At 46.1% G+C, this 21,650-nt stretch overlaps 5 protein-coding genes across 5 annotated transcripts; 3 read left to right on the top strand and 2 right to left on the bottom strand.

Annotated features, from left to right (window-relative positions):
• Window position 1: 1 nt before the first annotated feature.
• On the bottom strand, window positions 2-4,721 carry JR316_0003692 (DNA damage-binding protein CMR1; the record flags this gene model as incomplete). The annotated part of the gene is made up of 19 exons (XM_047889463.1): window positions 2-119; window positions 170-204; window positions 260-301; window positions 354-419; window positions 476-564; window positions 617-849; window positions 910-1,202; window positions 1,253-1,434; window positions 1,486-1,855; window positions 1,915-2,164; window positions 2,857-3,129; window positions 3,188-3,331; window positions 3,399-3,902; window positions 4,028-4,125; window positions 4,175-4,201; window positions 4,258-4,353; window positions 4,404-4,421; window positions 4,477-4,633; window positions 4,705-4,721. 19 exons carry the CDS (start codon window positions 4,719-4,721, stop codon window positions 2-4), a joined length of 3,012 nt encoding a protein of 1,003 aa, XP_047751837.1.
• Window positions 4,722-5,133: 412 nt separating this feature from the next.
• On the top strand, window positions 5,134-5,888 carry JR316_0003691 (uncharacterized protein; the record flags this gene model as incomplete). Its single annotated transcript, XM_047889462.1, has 3 exons — window positions 5,134-5,285; window positions 5,334-5,541; window positions 5,595-5,888. The coding sequence occupies 3 exons, from the start codon at window positions 5,134-5,136 to the stop codon at window positions 5,886-5,888; spliced, it is 654 nt and encodes a 217-aa protein (XP_047751836.1).
• Window positions 5,889-6,243: 355 nt separating this feature from the next.
• On the top strand, window positions 6,244-8,611 carry JR316_0003690 (tRNA (guanine(26)-N(2))-dimethyltransferase; the record flags this gene model as incomplete). The annotated part of the gene is made up of 13 exons (XM_047889461.1): window positions 6,244-6,484; window positions 6,547-6,635; window positions 6,684-6,772; window positions 6,828-6,974; window positions 7,032-7,147; window positions 7,204-7,267; window positions 7,319-7,370; window positions 7,424-7,572; window positions 7,628-7,757; window positions 7,852-7,986; window positions 8,053-8,135; window positions 8,189-8,374; window positions 8,434-8,611. The coding sequence occupies 13 exons, from the start codon at window positions 6,244-6,246 to the stop codon at window positions 8,609-8,611; spliced, it is 1,659 nt and encodes a 552-aa protein (XP_047751835.1).
• Window positions 8,612-8,863: 252 nt separating this feature from the next.
• Window positions 8,864-12,635, bottom strand: JR316_0003689 (Protein kinase byr2; the record flags this gene model as incomplete). The annotated part of the gene is made up of 6 exons (XM_047889460.1): window positions 8,864-9,022; window positions 9,081-9,271; window positions 9,324-9,581; window positions 9,636-9,857; window positions 9,909-10,991; window positions 11,057-12,635. 6 exons carry the CDS (start codon window positions 12,633-12,635, stop codon window positions 8,864-8,866), a joined length of 3,492 nt encoding a protein of 1,163 aa, XP_047751834.1.
• A 665-nt stretch (window positions 12,636-13,300) lies between these two features.
• On the top strand, window positions 13,301-21,368 carry JR316_0003688 (Cell wall alpha-1,3-glucan synthase mok13; the record flags this gene model as incomplete). The annotated part of the gene is made up of 20 exons (XM_047889459.1): window positions 13,301-13,706; window positions 13,778-13,928; window positions 13,984-14,086; window positions 14,140-14,555; window positions 14,610-15,006; window positions 15,065-16,111; window positions 16,164-16,437; window positions 16,489-18,112; window positions 18,171-18,456; window positions 18,506-19,210; window positions 19,267-19,498; window positions 19,549-19,706; window positions 19,759-20,079; window positions 20,132-20,336; window positions 20,394-20,509; window positions 20,566-20,754; window positions 20,804-20,944; window positions 20,995-21,151; window positions 21,204-21,299; window positions 21,358-21,368. 20 exons carry the CDS (start codon window positions 13,301-13,303, stop codon window positions 21,366-21,368), a joined length of 7,035 nt encoding a protein of 2,344 aa, XP_047751833.1.
• Window positions 21,369-21,650: the final 282 nt, after the last annotated feature.

Below are 21,650 nucleotides of genomic sequence, written 5' to 3'. Positions count from 1 at the left end.
TCTACACCATTGCCAAAGATTCAGGTGCCCATAAAATGCACCTTCCACTGGCATTGCCGCTAGCGGCGCGTTCCACAAGAGTAGGGTGTGAGCATGTAACCGCCTGAACAGCGCTTATCCTGATATGTAGAGGGTAAGAAATTGGAAAGAGGAAGCGACACATTCTTACATTGTGGGATCAGATAGCTGCGTTATGAGATCTCCCTGCAAGCAGAAGGTTCTTCAAAATTGAGAAAATGAGTGGAGAGATAGACATTACCTTGGCAGAGTAGATATCCAAAGAATGATCCATATTGCCGACCTTTGCATTATAAGTGATATCGCTTGCCTACAAAAATGTTCCAATGACTTACAGTGAAATGAGGATAGACATCAGGGTTCGGGCTCCACTGTGCTCGCAAAATCGTTAACCACTTGCCCTGTAAATAGTTTTCGTAAGAGAGGACAGGAAGAAGAGAACGTTGTTAGTAGCTACAGTTTGGCAGTTGTGTTTAATGTGACAGAAAGGCCTCATGCTCGGGAACTCCGCTTCGGATTTGAATGCTGGGGATTGAATGTCCCATACTGAAATAAATACAATTAAACAACTGATGGAAAGTGAAAAAATGATGCATACATCGAATTGTGTCGTCATAACTGGTGCTGACGATCGAACGCCCTCTTGGATCCCAGTACGCCGAACTTGCAGACTTGTCGTGTCTCCACTCTCCGCGGAACATGCCTTTTCCTGCATCTGTTGCAAGATATTCGTTGATAATAGATTGATCAAAATCTAGAGACTTTTCGTTTGCTGCTTCCTTGTCTAGCAATTCTATTGGCATATCAAAGAGCTTCCGTGTGTCCCAAATTCTTTATGAGGAATTCAGCGCCTTTTAAGTTCATGGTGGTAGGATATTATAAGATACCCACTTTACATAACGACTATTACTCGCGGTGAGTAAGAAATTGGGACGGGTGGGGTTGATACTGATGCCTCCAATTTTCTGTTCCGAAAGTTCATACCTACGTGCTTTAGATTTTTCTTCGCGCAGGTCGAGGTGGGTAACTCCGCCGTTACTGTCTGACAACCATATTTCTTGTCCAGTTACAGGCAAGTCGATGCTTGATATCAGAGCCTTCTCATCGGTGCTATATATTTCAGTGGAAGAGCCCGAGACAAAAGATAAACTGCGTATCGTGCAGTCATAAGAGCTTGTATAAATCTATGAAACATTAGGAGATACGCGCAGTGGAAGAATTAACAAATGCTGACATTATGACTGTCAATGGGGTCTAGCTTGATGCTTGAGATGGAAGACTTTGAAGTTGCTGGCCAGTGGAGTTGGAGTCGCCAGTACTTGCCACCTTCCCTATTCTCTGGTGCAATGTCTTCATCTTCATTTTCTTCATCAGGTGGAGCCCTGGCATCCCATATACCAAGTTGACCATGTTTGTCTAAAGAACATATCAGTAAAAGAGCCATTGGCAAGTGCCTCAACGGCTGACCTCCGAAGAATATCAAATCTTTAGTGACGTCGGAATGGTATGCCGCACAATAAACCCTATTTGTCGTTACTTTTGCTCTTGATATAACCTTGAGGTTTTTGACTTTTTCACGAATTTCTTTGACTTCCTTCTGATGTTTCGACTCTTCCTTGTAAGTAAAGTCTTCGGGGTTTCCTGTGCGTCGCGGAACCGTGTTTTGGGCAAGATCTTGCATTGTTTCCGAGAGCTTGGATATATCTTGTGGGACGTCTGCTTCCGCAAGAGTTTTAAAGTTGAGAGTATCGTGGCGTGGCCGTTTCGCCATGCGTGCCTTTTCTTCAGCTTCTAGCCTTGCCTCAGCTTCCCTCGCCAACTGTATCTGCTCTTCCGCCTACAAATGAAAGCCTCAATATCTTAGTTAAACTACAACACAACGTCAGCGCTTCTTACCTCCCGTTTCTTCCTTTCTTCTGGCGTCTCATCTCTATCATTCTGAAGCTTGGTAAGAAGCCGTCTTGACTGACGCCGTGGAGCCTCTACTTCCGATCTCTCGCGCTTCACTCGAGCCCTTGGTTGGACAGGTTTTGCTGTACTTTTATTAGTTTTGGTTGACGTCCCAAGATTCTTGACAGCATCTTTCAGGCCCAGATTCTCGAATAGTGCACGATTTTTTGCAATGTTGGCTTCACGGTCAAGTTCACTAACAAGAGGAAAATGCGGCGTATTAGTAACGTTTAGAAAGTAAAGATGAAACAGTAGCGCGATATCTTACTACTGAGATTTCGGAGGCATCACGTCAGTACAAGGAGTCCTAAGAGTTTACTGGTAAAGAAGGGCGACAAACACAAGATATAAGTATTCACAAAGTATCGGTGTCACTTGCGCTCTTGTTGGAATTAGTGTCACGGAACGGGTTGAGTAACGCTCACGTGAGTAAGCGGCGTCTGTAGTCACATAAGGCCTTGCGGAGCTTCGGTTCATTTTATTGATGATTGACACGACGTCAAAAACAAAGCTGAAGAAAAGTGCTGGCTACAACACAGGTAAAATATAATTCACTCGTGAGTGAATTCGATTAATCTCAGTAAGTTCAAACAGTCGTTAGAATTATACTTACGATGGGTAATACTTAGGGCAAGATTGCTACGCACGGTAGTGCTAAGATACAGTGATCAAAGCATGTTAGAAAGCAACGGTATAAAAGGATGTATGTAAAACAGAAGGAGCAGTATATGATACCAGTACACTACTAAAATATCGATTAAGCATTAATTGAATGAAGAGGTCGTTTGTTATGGCCGTGACAAGTGTTCCAGGACAATGTATCACCTCCTTCAAGTCGATGGGTATAGAGGATGTGCGACCTGGTTGTCACTTTAAGTGACCTCTAACACAGAAGTCTCTAGTACCCTAAATTGCTCTGGGTCTTTCGAATGCTCGGACCAGCCGACAATTTCTCTCCAATTGTGAGCATTTGCTTCCTTCTCTCCCGCTCCTGCAAACATCCCAACTTCTTCGTCATTCAATCCACGAAAAATAAGGAATAAACGAGTGAAGACGCATGGGTCAGTCGTTACAGCGATATCAACAGCGGCGGCAATTTTGCTGGGAGACAAGAACCGGTATGCAATGTTTTTGTGCGCTGCGAATGCCGATACGTTATTGCTGGAGATATGAGTGAATACGTAAGAGGCAATTTAGTAATGAAAAGGAATGGGTTTACTTGATAAAGGCAGTACGAGCGTGTAATGACATCCCCAGTTGATCCAGTACAGCCATTAAATGAGGTACGAAATCACGGAACGACATCGCGAATCCATTACGGGGGGCAATGAAGTTGTCAGGATCCAGCATGGATGCATCGGGTCTAAACTCGTTTATAGAAAGCAATCAGATATTAGCCAAAAATATTCTTTCATGGCTGGATTACTTACATGGCTTCATAGTACAAAGCAGTAGATACCATTTCGCTCTCGAAATGCTCAAGGGCACCTCCAGGATGTACACGCATGAAATATTTTACCTTGTGCTCTTCAATTTGTTCCGGAGGTGGCCATGCAACACCAGCTTTCCAAAGAGTGGAAAAAGTGAGAACAACGTCACAGTATTGGATAGTCGGAGATAGGATAGTAAGATTGCATTTGGCTGCTGTGGGCTTAGCTACAGTAGCCAGTTTGCTGATGATCCTATTGTCAATCATTAGGTCTTGGGGAATGTCCTCGCCGGGTGGAACTTTAGTCCCGCTGAATTCCATTGTGTGAGTGTCACCGGAATGTATAATGTCGAGTTTTCCCCAAAACATTCCATCAACCAATGTACCATCTTCCATTCTCGACATATCCAACTCATCAGAGCTTACAGTTACATCTAAAGCGACTGTTTGACCAGGAGTGAGTTCCAGATTAAAAGTTCCAGGCATTTCAAGAACAGGAGGCGGCCTTCAAGTTTAAATAAGTGTATGCACTTTGGTATACAGCTCGTCCAACTTACGGAGGTGCACTAATGTCAAGGAATTACTGATAGTCAGTGGATTTGAAACACTTTGATCAATTGATGGACCCACGGTGGTTCATCTGGGGGCGGCGGAGCATCGCTGACGATCTCGACTCTTATACCTTGTACACCCATTATAGCTATTTGATAAGAGTCTTCGCCAGTAAGCTACGTGTAATTTGAGTGGATATCGTTAAGGTTGAAGATCGGAACGTACATAGATGTAAGGACCAGCGACTAATCGCTATAATTCTTATTTAGGCGCCGGTGAATTTGCAATAAACACATTACGACACTCACAGCAGCCTGTATCGAGGCGTATTCAACTGGTACGCGTAGGTTGAACATGGCGTCTGGAGGAGGTTTGGTCCAGTCTTGTGCTGCGGCCATTAGCTCCTGGTTTGAAGTGAGTGGGCATAGCATAGATATAACGAAGAATCACAGACACCAAAAGTATTGGGCAGCTATGGCACTTAATCAGTGGCTACTACATGGTATTCAGATACATGGGGATCGCACCATCCGCAACGTCTCCATTTCGCCATAAGCAAGAGTTAACAAACGGGGCCTTGCTACTGCCATTGGCCCTTGCTTCGGCTCTCCTTCCTTTGGTTTTGGTTTGAATTTACCCCAGAAGGCGTGAGGTTGAGGGGGAAGGGGAATAGCACTTGTGGACCTGTCAAGAATGATGACCACGGTGAAAGGTAAGACGTACAGCTTCAGGAGAAAATATGGTACAAGGCCTACGTCGGAGAAAGAAGCATGAAGTGGAAAAGAGAAGGGCGTCCGCCGTAGCTGTATATGTGGATATTATCAAGCTCCAACCACGCGTATTAGATTGAAACGGATTGGGCGGACGGCTGTCTCCCAAATACGGGCCACGATGAGAACACGAGGCAGAGAGGCAAAGGGCTTTTTATCAACTTTTTATCGATCTGCCAGATGGATGATTTCTCCAGTCGGTATGCCTGGGACACGGCTGATATCGAATCACGTCGATGTCCACAATACCGTGCACTGTGCTACAACTGATACAACTGATGGTCTGAGGAAAGACTGGCAAACTGGATAACGAGATGACATGGGACCAGCCACCGTGGGTTATCTGATAAGATAACTATGCTTACCTCATCCCCACACCTCTTCCCGGTCCACCACGGCTTCGCTCTGCTCAGAATGTTTCGTCTCGCTCTCTCTCCGTCGAGGACACACACTTGGGCGCCAGCGTTCTCAAGGTCCCTGGTGTCCTCCAACTTACTTTCTCGAACATGGCAGAACGAGACTATTTCCGACCTCAGGAGTAAAGCAAAGCGCCGCGGTCTTTCTGCGTATGTCGTCCCCATCTCTCTATTCACCCAAGCTGAATTCTTGTAAAGCAAGGGAAGCAAGGCCGCCATAGCATCTAGAATTGAAGAATACGAGAAGTTACAGGCTCACTCTGGCACAAGGCATGCCTCGACTGCTCAACATTCGAGTGCAGAGGTGCCAGGCAATCCTGGGCTACCACCTGTATCCGCGGCAGATATTTTCAACATACAAATACCTGATCTTTCTCAGCCTCCTCCGCCCGCTCCAATTCAGATTGTATGACACGGTTCTATCATGCTTGATTATATGTGTTGACTTCTGGGTGCTAGCCTTTTCTTCCGGACTTCTGGAATTCTTCCCACTACGCAGCCCCAGTTGAAGAAACCGTGAAGGAAGAGATTTTGCCTAAACTGCTCATTGTTGCAGGCGCAGAGACACATCCTAACGGTGGTCCTTCTCATAATCTTCTTGATCTCAATGTCGACGATGTCGCCCCAAAAGTGGATGCTTCGCCAAACGTTACAGAAAGTAAACGTTCAGATGGCCTTCTCGACGATATTGCTGAGGACCTTGGGTTCCCCCCTGTGAAGGATATCAAAGCGGGCTTGTGGAAACTTTTTTGAACATCACTCCTGGTGTTTTCTCTTCCCTGCTTGACAGGAAGGCCTGGGTCAAGTACTTGACCTGATCTCTGCTCCACTTTCTAGTCAAATTGCTTGTGTTTGATTAATAGCCACCTAATTGCAGCCACTTGCAACTTTTGTACACATTATGTAGCCCAACAGCGATCGTTATTTAGAGCATCATCAACGAGTCCCGTTATAGACGCCGTGTGAAAGCGTGAGACTGTTGCGGTCATCGACGAAAAACTTGCTGATCTCTTTGAACACACGTTAATTAAAGACCTCAATCATAACTCTGGCTTGGTTGTCAACACGTTCACGAAAACTTTTTGTTTCCTTCCGGTGCAGGTCCAGGATGGCAAGCAATACTGCGGTCCATGTTCCAGACGGTTTCCGTTTGCACACCGAAAATACTTCACATATTCTTCTGGACGCAAATGAAGCTTTCCTCAACCCTGTTCAAGAATTCAACAGAGATACAAGCATTGCATGCATAAGGGTTTGGAGCGAGGAACTTAATCGAACTAAGGAAGAACGATGGAACAAGTCACAACAGAGGAAGGCTGCTCAGAAAGGTTCGTCTGCGTCTTCCAAAGGTATTTAATTTTCGACTGCAGAATTTGTAAAGGACCTTAATTTTTTATTTGCCTTGTCAAAGTTCCAGCAGCAGCAAACATTGGCACCGATGAATCAGAAAGGACACCTGATATTAGCGAATCAACAGAGGTTGGTGGGAAGAAACATGAGGTACATTAGTCTAAATTCGAATTTCTTGAAATTCTCAACTTGATGCAGTACAGACCCTACAAAATTACTATCTTAGAGGCGCTCTCTGCAACAGGACTGCGGTCGATCCGTTATGCAAAAGAAATACCTTTGGTGAAGTAAACATATCAAGTTCTTCACCATTCTGACATTGCTAATGAATCTCATTGATAGATATGTTATTGCGAATGACCTATCCCATGGTGCAATTGAAGCTATGAAGCGTAACATCAGTATTAATGGACTTGGAGATGGCACGCTACAACCTTCTTCAAATGGCGCCTCAAAGCAGAAGATTCATCTCAACGAAGGCGATGCGTGGTGAGTCGTGCCCGAGCTCACCCATCGAAAAGAAGTAAAATGCTAATCGTCGCACAGTTCATTGATGTATAATCATAGGGAGGAGAAGAAGCGCGTGGACGTAGTTGATTTGGATCCGTATGGGACAGCTGCTCCATTCATTGACGCTGCCGTCCAGTGTGTAACTGACGGAGGTGCGTATCTTTTCTATATCGGCTTATCAACACCGACAATTACTAATTTCTTAAAGGTTTGCTTTGTGTTACATGCACAGATTTATCGGTTCTGGCGACTACTAACTACCCTGAAAAATGGTATGCAAACAGTCTAATTTTTTGACTGAAACCCTTGTCTAAGAATACAAGTTTTTCGAACTATGGTGGCGTACCTGTCAAGGCAGAATATTGCCACGAAAGTGTAAGCACCATTCTAGATCTCACAGGTCGACGAACACGCTCACTCTCCTCAAGGCATTACGTCTGGTTTTGCACACACTGTCCACTTCAGCATCAAGATACGGGCGATATATTGAACCACTTCTTTGCCTATCTATTGATTTCTATGTTCGTTTATTTGTTTGTGTCCGGACTGCGCCGGTAGAAGTCAAAAAGGCGTTATCGTAAGTTTTCATAGAACTATCAAAAAGTTTTCAAGAAAATTCATACAAAACGTAGCAAAAATTCAACATTCTATATTTGCACTACATGCCAGACGCATTACGAGCAACCTTTGGGAAGAATGATCACAAAAACTTCAACGTCCGGACACACAAACTATATTTTCAAAACACACCCTGGACCATTGGTAACCCAAAAATGTCCAGAATGCGAATCCCATCTACATGCAAGTAACTTTTTTTTAGCAATATAATACCCCTTTTCTAACAATTTAGTTCCAGGTCGCTGGTCCTATGTGGTCTGGCCGCTTGCACGATCCTGACTTTGTAGGAAAGGTGCTTGCACATATTGAAGAAAACAAGTCACATTATGGAACATCTTCGCGTATGAAGGGTATGCTTACTGTTGCCAAAGAGGTAAACAAATCGTAACTTCTGCCTACTCCCCGATTTCTTCCACCTGAGGACTAAATAATTTCTTAGGAACTCGAAACTCCTTTCTTCTTCACTCCCAGCAAGGTCGCGAGTTTCTTCCATTGCGAAACTCCGTCGATAGACGATGTGGCGTGGGTGACAGCCTCCATATTCATATGCACCTTTTTAATTGTCGCCTTTCCAGTTCGGCACTCCTAAACGCAGGCCATAGAGTCTCGCGTTCTCATGCTTGCGCAGGGTCTTTAAAAACCGACGCAAGTCATCGAGAATTGCATGACGTATTTCGTTGTTGGATCAAAACACATCCCGTCAAGATGGAAAATATCTCGGAGACATCGCCTGCGCGACGCTTACTAGCCAAAGAACCACTGTAAATATTTTTTGTATTGTTGTTGTCCATGTTTAACTTATGTCTACACCTTTTTTTAGTGTTGAGGCCAACTTTGATCGCCACCCAATGACCCCCGGTGCACAGGAGACTATCCGGTTAGTGAGATATCAGGAAAATCCAGCCAACTGGGGACCTGCGAAGAAGGCTGCCACGAAGCCCGATCTCAAAAGAAAACGCAGTACTGAGGCACTGGACGAACCACCCGCAAAACACTAGCACTACTGAGGCAAATGAACCATAACGATATTTAGCTACATATATGGTACAATCATGGCTCTGTGACCGATGCTATCAAGTGGCAGCGTACACTAGATGGGGCGTGAAAAAGCATAGCGAATTGGCGTGGCAAGGGAATAAATTAGGTTAAATGGTCAAAGACTGGGGCCGCAATAACATAACGTTTGGCTTAGATATATCTAAGCCCCCAAAAGTTAAAGAAGATCAAAAAATTGTTCGTCATTCCTCGAATCATTTCTTCGTATTAGAAGAAGGAACAATCCAAGGATGCGACAATAGTTCCTGTGCTGACGGCCTTGCTTCGTGATTGAGTTCAAACGTTTGGCGTAAGAAGTCCTGTGCTTCAGCAGATATGTCTGAGGGAATAGTTGGTCGAGCTAACGAACCGATCTTATAGATAGAAACAATTAGAACAGATGAACAGATTGAAGAATGAGGAATAAAATACCTTGAAAATAGCTTGCATCTGGGTAAGTTGGGCCCATGGATGCTCGCCGGTCAACATTTCGACGACTAAACAACCAACGCTCCAGATATCAGCTTTTCGTGTATGTCCCGTTTGCTTCACGACTTCTGGTGCCATCCAGAACACTGAGCCTTGAAGGGAGGGTCGATTAATCCGATTCCCAGTAAGAAGATCTAGTTGGTCGTCAATTACGCGCTCAAGAGAACACATAAAAAATTAGCTTACTGTCATCCACTTTCTTAGAGATACCGAAATCGGATATTTTGATGCCACCCTTGTTGTCAACAAGGATATTGGCGCCTTTAATATCACGATGGATGATATCGCGCTCATGCAAATAATTGAGGCCTTGTAAAATTTGGCGGACAAAGTTCTTGACCAGAGGTTCTTCAAAAGCACCGTAATTGCGTAAAAGGGCGGTGACCGATCCTCCAGGGACGTATTCAAGGAAAATATTAAGGTATTCAGAATCAATGGATGAATCTAAAAATCCAAGTTAGTATAGATTCTAGTGAATGACGATGGGCAAATTCCTACAGAGGTATTGCACGATATTTTCGTGTTGGAGATTCTTCAACAATTCAATCTCACGCTCAAGAGCACTAAGCATGCTCTTTTTGCGTTCTTGATTGGGCCCTGATCCTGTTGGAAGTTCTACTTGTTTCACGGCCATGAGAAGACCGTTCGAAGCATCCATGCCGAGGTAAACTTTTCCAAAGGAACCGGCACCAATAAGAGCTCCCTTAATCCATTTGTTGGCTTGGAAACTTGTGTTAAAAATGAGATGCTATGATGTAGAGAAGAACTTACCTTTCTTCGCGTGAATCACGTTCCTCATTACCCCGTCATCGTCAACATCAAGACTGAGTTCCTCGTCATCGTTCAGGGTCCCGTCATCAACACCGTCTGACAATTCATCCTCGTCATCGTCATCTTCGTCATCGTCAACTTCATCGTCCTCGACGTCAACATCGTCATCAACAACAGGCTTGGGCACCATATTATCGAGCTCCGAGTCAACCTTGGTCCAACCTTCAAGCTCTTCTTCACGCTCAAACGCTTTGCTGACTCTGCGATTCTCAACTTCGGCCGTAATTTCGTCAACCGTCATGAGACTGGCAGTGTCGGACTGATCACGTTTACTGCGCAGTTCTGTCATGTAGCTCATGCGTTTCGACGCAGTTGAGAGTGTTCTAGATGGTGCTCTGCGATTGGTGACATTGTCCAGAGACTCGGACAGAGATTCGGTCGGGAAAGGGATTGGTGGGAGGTGCTGTGGTGTCCGGTCAATGCTATCCATCTGTAGGTCCACAGAACGGCCATCGTCAGTTGAAAGGGATACTCTCGGTAGGTCTTCAGAACGATCGTAGGCGCCATTTTTGTCTGGGACAGGGGGAGGAAGTGTTGATATAGATGAACGTGGCGAGAAAGATTTGCGACCTGAACCCTGAGTGCTGCCGCTAAAGCGTGACAGGGATTGGTTGTAAGAGGCCACACTTTCTCTCCTTCTCATCAAACTGCGACGTAACACCCTCTTTTCGGTATTTGGGAAATACTCGGTCAAATGGGTTGTGATAAGTTCACTGGGAGGACGTTGTCCAAAGAAGTTGCGCAGCTTGGATGGGCGTTTGGCATTTGCGGATGGACTGAATTTTCCAGAGGACGGTGATGGTGGTTCCACTGCCAGCGCTTTCTCTGGGTCTGTTACACCGAGACCACTAAGTACGCTGATAGAACTGGCACGCTTAGTACTTCTTGTGCTGCTGATCGCAGACGATGGACTGTTACTGCGTTCATCTCGCCGTATTCTTCGCAAAACTAGGCCGTTTTCGCGTGTTGGATGGTCAGGTGCGTGACAGATGGACAGCAATTCTCCTTCAGTTAGCGGTTGAGCTAGATTAAGAGATATAGATAATGATCAAGGTCTTCAATTTGAACACAGTATAATGGATACTCACCATGACCCACTTCCTGTCCAAGGTCCATGAAAACACCCCAACCATCTACCATCAGTCCACCCTCGTCGGTTTGTGAAACGTCCATGTTTCCATCGCTCCTTAGACTGCCTTTGCCGAACTTTTTCAAAACCTTTTCAAGAACCTCCACACCTCCAGTGCAAGACGCAACATCGATAGTGAAGGAAAGCCCTTCGTCGGGTAATACAAATTTAACAGTTTTTCTACGCAGATCATCAAGGGTATATTGATTGCTGCTTGAGGAGGTTGGAGGGTTGAAAGGCCCTCTCCCGACTGTGTAAGCATGCGTCGGAGGTGATGGTGTCCCTGGCGAATTATGATGTGAGAATGATTCGTCAATCGGAGAAAGGGTAGTTGCGAGATTGGAGGGGGGATGCAATACGGCGGAAGTTTGAGCGTTCGCGTACGGATGCGAGTTAGCGACATTCACTCGTTTGTTTGGGGTGACACTGATTCCGCCGTTGATACCGGTGGAGCTGTTGCGTGCATGGGAGAGGCTGGAAGGGTTGGGACGAGGACGGCCAGGAGGAACAGGTGAAATTGAACGCGTCAAGGTCACTTTGCTCCCTGGATTTCCCGGTCGTGGATCTGAAGGCAGATGATGATTGACCCAGTTGCTGCTCGAGGGAGTAAGAAGGCCTTGACTTTGGGGTGTTGGTGGCGTTGGTTGAGAGGTATAAGCAGGCGCATCAGACTGATTAGAATTTGACCAGGATGGCAAACTGCGAACAGGTGTGCGGCTAGGCGGAAGAGGCGGTTGTCCGCGCGGTGGAGGTGGAAGAGGTGGAAGATTGGGTCTTTGGCCCGGAGTACCACCAGAAGAGTGTGCGCTGCTGCTCGGGGTACTCAGTTGATTATTAGACGGTGGTGTAGAGGCCGTCGGGTTTGGTAAGGGTCTAATAGGAAGTGTTACTGTACTCCTGGCAGAGTCTGGAGGTTGTTCACGACTGATAACTGGGAGATCACCCCTGCCTGCGTTGCCATTGAGTTGTAGAGGCTTCGGTCTAACGTTTTCAAGGCGCCGATTTCCTTGACGGTTTCCTGCTCCGTCAGATTTATCAGAAACACCCTTTGGATCAGCGTCAATACTGTGACTGGGTTTGTGGTTTGACGTTGGTGGTACGAATTTGTTGGCTACCCTCTGCCGTAAGGCCTTGACTGCGTTCAGGATCCTCAATCGATCACCGATACTTGAGATGCCCATCTCCTTGAGAGTTATTTGATCAAGTTCAAGCAGAACGTCTCCTCGGATATCGTTCGCCTTGAAGGTTTCTTCATGGCAGCCACACTTGATTTCATTCAACCACTTTGCCACCGATTCGTCTGTCCAAGTACGCAGAAAGGCGGCATAAGACATGCCAGGAGGGGGCTCTGAAGGAACATACTGCTGATACTTGACAGGAAGAGGGGCCTGACTCCTGGACTCTGTGTGAGCGAGATTCATGAAAGAACGCGAGTTCTGCGGAGGCTGTTGACTCGCGAACTGCATGGTTGGCGAAGACGGAGAAGCTGGCTGGCCATCTGGAGCGTAGTAAGCGTTGGAGGTCATGATTGCCGACATATTGAAAAGACCAGGGAGCGACAGGAAGCAAGTAAGCCTTGAAAGACCAAAGCTTGGAATGACCAATGGGACGGGTCAAAAGCTGTGAAACCTGAAGCCTTGGTGCACGCTGTTTCGAGATGCAGATATGGAAACCTTGGCAACGGACACCACTAATTATACGAATGATGGATCTTAGGAGATGATAGATGGACAGTAGGGGGCGATGTGAACGATAAAGTAACTGAAAGAGTGTGGACTATGGACAGACGGACGAGTGCCATTGCAAAGGCCTATTGTGCAGGTACAAGGTGTTCTATTTATAACAAAAAACAAAGCCTGGAAAATAAAATTGGGAAGTACGGACAACACTGGCCATTGGCCACGCTGGCAGACAGACAACATACTATCATCCACAGTAAACTGTAATATATAATCGATTAGAATAATTGGAATAGGAATAGGAACAGGGCATGCCTGAGTGACAAATTGTGGCGGGTCAAACGAATGCAAATAATGTAGCAAGCAACTTATTCCGCGCTGTCCGCTTGCATCCCTTCATACCTGCATCTTCACTATTCAATTCTGTCCTTTGCGGTCGTCCCTGCCGCCCGTTTCCTATACAACCTCTTTCTTCCTTCTATCTTTCTTATAATTTTCCTTTGTCTGCGTTTCCTTTACCTAGCATGCGTCTCTCAGCGGCGCTTTGCGCCCTAATCTCCCTATCTTCCTTCGTCTCTGCTTCTCCCTGGCGAGAAGATCTTGTCGACTACAATATCAATGTCAACAAGGACGCTACAGACCCTACGCAATATGATGCAGAACGCCCTAATTCAACCTACACCCCCTCACCTGAAAACTGGCGCGCTCTCCCCACATACACAATTCTTCTCGACAAGTTTGCCGACGGGGACCCCACCAACAACGATTTTTTCGGCACCATGTATGAGTCTGATATCCGCGAAACACAGCTTCGCTTTGGTGGCGATTTGAAAGGCCTCGTCTCCAAACTAGATTACCTGCATGGCATGGGCGTTAGGGTTATTTTCATGTCTGGAACCCCCTTCCTTAACATGCTTTGGCAAGCGGACAGTAAGCATCGTGTTTGCATGCTATTACGCTCACTATCTAACTGACGTCTATTCTTTGCTTCCATTCCCTAGGTTATTCACCCCTCGACTTCAGCGTTCTTGATCCTCATTGGGGTACCATTAATGATTGGCGAGACGCAATCGATGCTATTCACGCAAGAGGAATGTATTTTATGGCAGATTTCACGGTTGGAACAATGAGCGATCTCATTGGGTTTGAAGGGTATGTCGTGGCGTAACCTTCTTCTATAAATGGATCTGACCTCTGCGGATTATAGTCATCTGAATACGAGTACTCCTTTTAATCTGAATGAATACAAGGCCGTGTGGAAGAAGCCAAATTACATTCCTTGGAATTTCTCAGAGTATCGCGATTTCCAGGTATGTAGTGATGAATGCTTAACTTTCCTTGGGATAAGCTAAAACTATCTTAGATTGGAAACGAACGCAATACGTCTTGCGTCATGCCCAAGTTTTGGGAAGATGATGGCACTGTCGTCAAAGTGGAGACCAATGGATGTATGGCTTCTGACTTTGATCAGTATGGTGATATGGAGGCTTTCGGTGTGCATCCTGACTGGCAGCGCCAATTGTCCAAATTCGCCTCCGTCCAGGATCGTCTTCGTGAATGGAAACCTGATGTTATGGCCAAGATCTCTACGTTTTCTTGTCTCGCCATCAAAGCTCTCGATATCGACGCTATCCGTATCGATAAAGCCACACAAGTTACGGTAGATGCATTGGCCGTTTGGGCCTCACGTACACGAGAATGTGCAAGAAGACTTGGGAAAACCAACTTCTTTATTCCTGGCGAAGTCACTGGTGGAGATACTTTCGGGTCGCTTTACTAGTGCGTATTTCTGTTGATTAAGAGTAGAGTAATTTGCTTATCGTGAATCAATAGTGGACGCGGTCGAACACCTACACAACTACCACCTGGATTCCTTGCCGCTGCCAACGTTACTGCTAATCAGGACGAATTCTTCCTTCGTGAGGCTCCTCTCAATGCTTTAGACAGTGTTGCATTCCACTATTCGTTCTATCGCGCAATTGCTCGCTTCTTGGGCATGGACGGGAACCTCCAAGTTGCATATGACATTGACAACAATTTCGTAACAGCGTGGAATCAGATGTTCGTCAAGAACGATTTTCTCAATCCTTCCACTGGGAAACTGGATCCAAGGCACATGTTTGGAAGCAGTAACTTCGATATTTTCCGCTGGCCTAGTCTGGAATCCGGTACACAAAAAAGTGTTTTGGCTACTTTCATTGCGTCTTTGGTCATGCCCGGTATTCCCTTGGTACGTTGTTGTTATATTGGGTGTTGCAAGGCATTTAATTTTTCCTATTTGGTTGTAGCTCTACTACGGTGAAGAACAAAACTTCTACCTCTATGACAATGGTGCTTCCAATTACCTTTACGGTCGTCAAGCCATGATCAGCAATCAAGCCTGGAAGAGGCATGGATGTTATGTTCTTGGCTCAGAGCAATATTTCAACATGCCTCTGGAAAAGGCCTTATTCGGCTGTCATGATGACTGGAATGCCCTTGACCATTTTGATCCCACCACCGACAGTCGACTACTCTTTTCCCAATTCCATACATTGCGCGAAGCCTATGGCGCTCTTCAAGACGGTTTCAACCTTGTCCAACGTGGTAACTGGACCTATTTCATTGAGCGACCAGGTTCCAACGGCACTGGTACTGAAATGGGTCTATGGTCTGTTTCTCGTTCTGCGCTTACCGGGTATCAGACTGTTGGGGGCAATTTCACAGGACAAGTCTGGTTGCTTTTCACCAATGAAAACAGGACCCGAACCTACACCTTCGACTGTAGTAGCAAGGACTGGATTTCCACACCTTATGTTTCTGGCACAACGGTCCGCAATCTCTTTTCTCCATTCGAAACATATGTTTTGCAGGATTCTCGGGATTCCTTCCAAAACAATGGGGGAGCTCCCTGGACGGGTTGCTTACCTTCCATTACCATGGATCCTTATGGTTTTAAAGCCCTCGTTCCAATAAATCAATGGTCTCCTCCTCGTCCCGTCATCACAAAGTTCACTCCAGGCCATGATTATCGGGCATTGGTCACCGATCCTGGCGCTTCTAACGCAACTACCCTCAATATCGGCTTCGAATTCAATGTCCCTATGGCTTCGTGCGATGCAGTGTCAAGGGCTATCACATACACCATGGCATCATCAGGAAAAGGAGGGAACCCAACGGTCACTAATGTCAGATGCGGTGCAATGACTGGCACCAACACTTCGCCCTTGGCTGCTGCCCCTGTCTCTGCATGGAGTTGGAATGCTACGTTGACCAACGTCCCTGATGGGGTTTTGACGATCACTGTTAACAACGCGCCCGCCGCACCTGCAGCTGGCGCCGCCACTGGCACAGGGGTGATTACATTTGCATTTCTCTCAATTAAATTTTTCTAATATCTCTTTCTAGACTATTGACCACTTCCTTGTCAGGAAGGGTGCTGCTGACAACGTGATGGTCTTCCCCACAAATGATTACAACACGACAGATTCTTTCAAAATGGAGGGCGGCAAATACACGTTCACTCACAAAGCGTTTGGAGCAGACTTTTTCCGCTATTCTGGCAACTTTGGGAAGACCTGGACAGCTTGGACACGATGGGAGGATACCACAACGATTGATTCTTCAGTTTTCAAGAAAAATTCTGACAACTTCTGGGCTGGCGACCATATTCAAGTTCAATGTGAGTACTCTCGCCGCAATTACAAAGGCAAAGGTTGAACATTGTTTTTAGATTGGAGTAATGCGACAACCTCTGCTGCCCATATGGTGCACGCTGATCTCAATTATAACGGAAAACCCCGTCGTGTCCCTCAATTTTTGGCTCGTGGTCCCTTCAACCAATGGGGTTACGATGCTGGTATCAACCATCTCATGGAGTTGAATCCGGATGGCAAATGGGAGCTTGAGATCATGGGTAGCTGGCCAACCTACCTACAACTAAACGTTTGGGGATTCGACGACTACTTTTATGGAGACGCGGATGGTGACGGTGTACTCGATCGTCTACCACCTAACACTGTTGCGCCAAATTACCTCAATATATCTGCCCCTCCGTCGCCTCATCTTTCGTGGTCTCTTCTCGTTGACGATTCTACCATGACCTGGTCGCTCAAACCTCGTGGACAGGTATCTGTGGGAATCATCATGTATGCATTACTACTTGCCATTCCTCTCATCACTGCAACTTTGGCTGTTCTCATCTTCATGTGGACATTCTACGGCATCCGACACAATCAATACGGTGTTAAAGTCAAGAGCCATACCAACTACTTCCCCATCTTCGGAAATAAATCTGCTGCTGACCTCAAGGAGTCGACACCAATGTCTGAGAAGATATTTGGCCACAAGCACAACACAGAGATCATTGGGTGGCCAGAGGATAAAAATAAGCGTCGAAAGGTTCTCATTGCCACGCTTGAATATGAAATTATAGATTGGAAGTTGAAAGTCAAGATTGGTGGTCTTGGTGTCATGTCAAGTTTGATGGGTAAGGCCATGACTGACGTCGACCTTATATGGGTTGTTCCTAAAGTCAAGGATTTGGAATATCCTGCTGGTGAACCTGCGGAACCTATCGAGGTCATTATCTTCGGAGAGCCTTATTTGATTGAAGTTGAAACCCACGTCTTGGACAACATCACCTATATCATTCTCGACAGTCCTGTCTTTAGGGCGCAAACAAAGGCCGATCCATATCCCGCTCGCATGGACGATTTGAGCTCTGCTATCTTCTACTCTACATGGAATCAAGCTATTGCCGCTACTATTCGACGACACCCCACTATCGACATCTACCACATCAATGATTACCACGGTGCCCTCGCCCCTATCTACCTACTTCCTAAAGTCATCCCTGTCTGTCTATCCCTTCATAACGCCGAGTTCCAGGGTCTCTGGCCTCTGCGAACCAAGGAAGAAATGAAGGAGGTCTGCTCCGCGTTCAACATTAGCAAAGAGCACTGCACAAAATATGTCCAATTCGGAAACACTTTCAATTTGTTGCATGCGGCTGCCTCGTTCATCAGTACCCATCAAAAGAGTGTTGGTGTTGCCGGTGTATCCGACAAATACGGAAAGCGCAGTTGGGCTCGATATCCCGCCCTTTGGACACTCAAGCATGTCGACTCATTGCCAAATCCTGATCCTTCGGATATTGCGGCACTGGACGAGAAGCCAATGGAAGCTCGCGACGTTCAGATCGACGAGGTTGCCGAAGCTGCACGTCCGGAACTCAAAAGACAGGCACAAGAGTGGGCTGGAATCAAGCAGGACCCTAACTCGGATTTGTTCGTGTTCGTTGGTCGTTGGTCAAAACAAAAGGGAGTGGATCTTATTGCGGATGTCATGCCTTCTCTGTATGTGATTCTTTCCACCAGACGTGATTAATCGCTGACAATAAAATGTTACACTCAGCCTGGAAAAACGGCCAACCATTCAATTAATTGCTGTCGGGCCTGTTATTGATCTTTACGGCCGATTTGCAGCAGAAAAGCTTGCCCGTCTCATGGAGCTGTATCCCGATCGTGTCTACTCCAAACCAGAATTTACGGCCCTCCCCCCTTACCTTTTCAGCGGTGCCGATTTTGCTTTGATTCCTTCCCGTGATGAACCTTTCGGTCTCGTGGCGGTCGAGTTCGGTCGTAAGGGTGCTCTTGGTGTCGGAAGTCGATTGGGTGGTTTGGGTTTAATGCCTGGATGGGTACGTCGACAATTATTGAGTCCATTCAAATACTAACTATTTTTATCAGTGGTACCCTGTAGAATCAAGCGCTACAAATCACATGCTTTCTCAGCTCACAAAAACAATCAAAATGGCTTTGAAATCAACTGAAGAGGAGCGTGCTATCTTGCGGGCAAGATCTGCTATTCAACGTTTCCCTGTAGTAGAGTGGCGCCAAAGAATGGAGGATTTCCATAAGCGTAGTATCAATAACAGTCGTTCCATCGCTGGTCCAAATGCGTGGAGAGAGTCCGACTGTGATGGAGGTGGTCTTCGCCCTATGGCTGATACCGATGATTGGGATCCAATTGCCCAAGCACAGCCTACTCAACCTGAATGGGATGCCCGCAGCTTTAATGATGGTCCTCAGGTTCATACTCCAGGATCTCCAGCACAATGGAGTCAAGAGTCTCTCACTCCAGGAGGAGAACACACCCCACGCTCTGGAAATCAGTATTCTGATGATGATTACTTTGCACACCATCAACGGGGAAGCGTCGCTCCCAGCTTAGCACCCAGCATGGCTGACAGTCCTGGTGGTTACAACAATTTCCTAGAACGTGCAAATCGTACCATTGCCAAAGACCAAAAACATGTTCCTGATCCATTCCTCGATCCTGGTTTGGCACCAAGTCGTCCATTCGGATCACACTCGCGCGTTTCCTCTGTTGAATCTATCTCATCTATTGTAGAAGAAAAATCCAACTCTCCTCTGAACAAAGCTATTGCATCAGTGAGTTATTCTATATTAATATTGTCTCGATATACCCATAGATCTTTCCCATCTAGTTCACTGATTCGGATGGTGGAGTTGCTTCGGAGTTTGTGCAGAAGCTACAAACACTGAACGCCAAAAACTCTGAGCATGAGCTTTCAATCGAAAAATTCTTGACTAAGAGCGAGGAGGCCTTCTTCGGTAAAGTTCGCAAGGAGAAACTTTCAACTGCTGCCAGTATCCGGTCATCACAGCGAGATTCGATGTGGGGGACTCCTTCACCTTCACTCTATTCTCGTCCAGATTGTATGGCTTTTTCTGTCTTTGACAGATTTATACTAACAATTCCTCTGCAGCCCCCAACATGCAAGCATTTTCTCAGGGAGATTATGACGGACCCTTGCACCAAGAACCTAATATGCCGGAAGTCACACCTATGACAGGTCTTCAAATCGCTATGTCTCGTGAAATTGGCGGTTGGCCACTATATACCATCGTCATTGGCTTGGGCCAGGTGAGGCAGCCAAACCATTCTACAATGTTAACATTCTCTGATATATAAGTAGATGTTGAGCGCGACCAGTTTCCAAATTACATTGCTAACGGGTCGTAATTGGCAAGATAACGTTCAACTTTATGTGCTTGGTGGCGTCTTCCTTGCCGCGACAGCTGTCTGGTACCCTATGTTCAGGCTCAAACCCTCTATCTATGTCCTTTCTCTTCCATGGATCTTCTTCGGTCTGGCTTTCTTCCTGATCGGCCTTCCTTCAGTCCATTCATCATTGCATCCGGCTCACCGTGCGCTTTCGAGTGCAGCGACCTGGTGTTACGCAGTTGGTTCTGCTGCCGGGTTCCTATTCTTTGGTCTTAACTTCGGAGAAGAAGCCGTAAGTTAATAATAAAATCTTTGACTGATTTGAAATATTGAAGGATGTTTAGGGCGCTGCAACGGAGGTTTGGACACTTAGAGCTTGTATTGTGCAAGGTTCTCAGCAAATCTGGGTGGCTGCTTTGTGGTATTGGGGTTACAACCTCAGCGGAAGGACTGACGATTACATTACCCCGTGGTGGATTGTTACCATCGTGTGGCCATTAGCGTTCGCGAGTTTCCTTTTCGCCTATCTTATGCTCTACGGTTTACCGGGTGAGTGTATTGGGAATTGACCTGCTTGTTATTCGCTCTGACCTCAGTTTCTTGTAGAATATTACCGGCAAACGCCCCCAAAGGTTCCTCACTTCCTGAAGACCCTTTTCAGGCGGAAACTCGTTTTATGGTTCCTTGCATCTGAAATTCTTCGCGACTATTGGTTGAGTGGAGTACGTGGTTGATTTTGTTCTTGACATGCCTCTTGACTAATATGATTGTCATGTAGCCTTACGGACGTAACTGGACTTTCCTGTGGAGTGTGGACGTTCCCAAATGGCAAATTCTGATCCTCGTTGTCACCTTTTTCGTCTTTGTCTGGGCGGCGATGCTCCTTGTTTTGACACATTTCAGTAAAACTCACACTTGGTTGCTTCCTGTATTCGCCGTTGGGCTAGGTGCTCCTAGATGGTGTCAGGTAAATGATTTGATAGTTATATCTGGGCAATACTAATAATATTTTGAAGATGTTATGGGGTACCTCTTCTCTGGCCTTGTACATCCCTTGGGCTGGTAGTGCCGGACCATATCTTGGTATCTCTCTCTGGCTTTGGCTGGGCGTTCTTGATGCCATTCAAGGTGTTGGTTTGGGAATGATTCTTCTGCAGGTAAGTGCTATCTCAGCTTTCGATCTTCACATTTTTTAATATTCTGGTAGACACTCTCGCGACTTCATGTCTGCGCCACCCTGGCCTTCGCGCAAGTAATTGGGTCCATTTGTGTTATGATTGCCCGTGCAACCGCACCCAACTCAGTTGGCCCTGGATCCGTGTTCCCTGATGCTGCCAAGTGGGACTTTTCAGAAGGCCTGTCAGGTACACTTCTACTTTGTTTCAACGCTCGTCAAACGTACTCACAATCATTTAGGGAGCCCAATGGCTCTGCCATTATTCTGGATCGCTCTTGTTTGCCAGCTCGTCATTGTTCTCGGATATTTCTGGTTCTATCGCAAGGAACAGCTGGGTGGGTATCTGCTATGCACACGTATGCTGTACATTGTATTGATTTTTTTTTTCTACAGCACGACCTTAAATACGAATTTCCCATCACCAACCTAATATATGGACAGAGAAGAAGACGAACACTACATGGACTTATGCCTTCTCTGACAACGGACTTATTATATATGGAATCTGCTCAACCTGTTACACTATCCCGATTGCTTTGTTTTGCATCTGCCACTCTTTCGTAGACACACACCATACACACTTTCACCCAGTATAATAGCTATAGCATTATTTACGAAAAATTTTAGACGAGAGCGATCCATGATTGTTGCTCGTAGATATCCCTCACAATATTCATTTACGATGG

Source organism: Psilocybe cubensis, chromosome 3 (genome assembly GCF_017499595.1).
Source record: "Psilocybe cubensis strain MGC-MH-2018 chromosome 3, whole genome shotgun sequence".
NCBI classification, from domain to species: Eukaryota; Fungi; Basidiomycota; class Agaricomycetes; order Agaricales; family Agrocybaceae; genus Psilocybe; species Psilocybe cubensis.
Note: the sequence above shows the minus strand (reverse complement) of the source record. Positions and strands in the feature narration are given on the sequence as shown.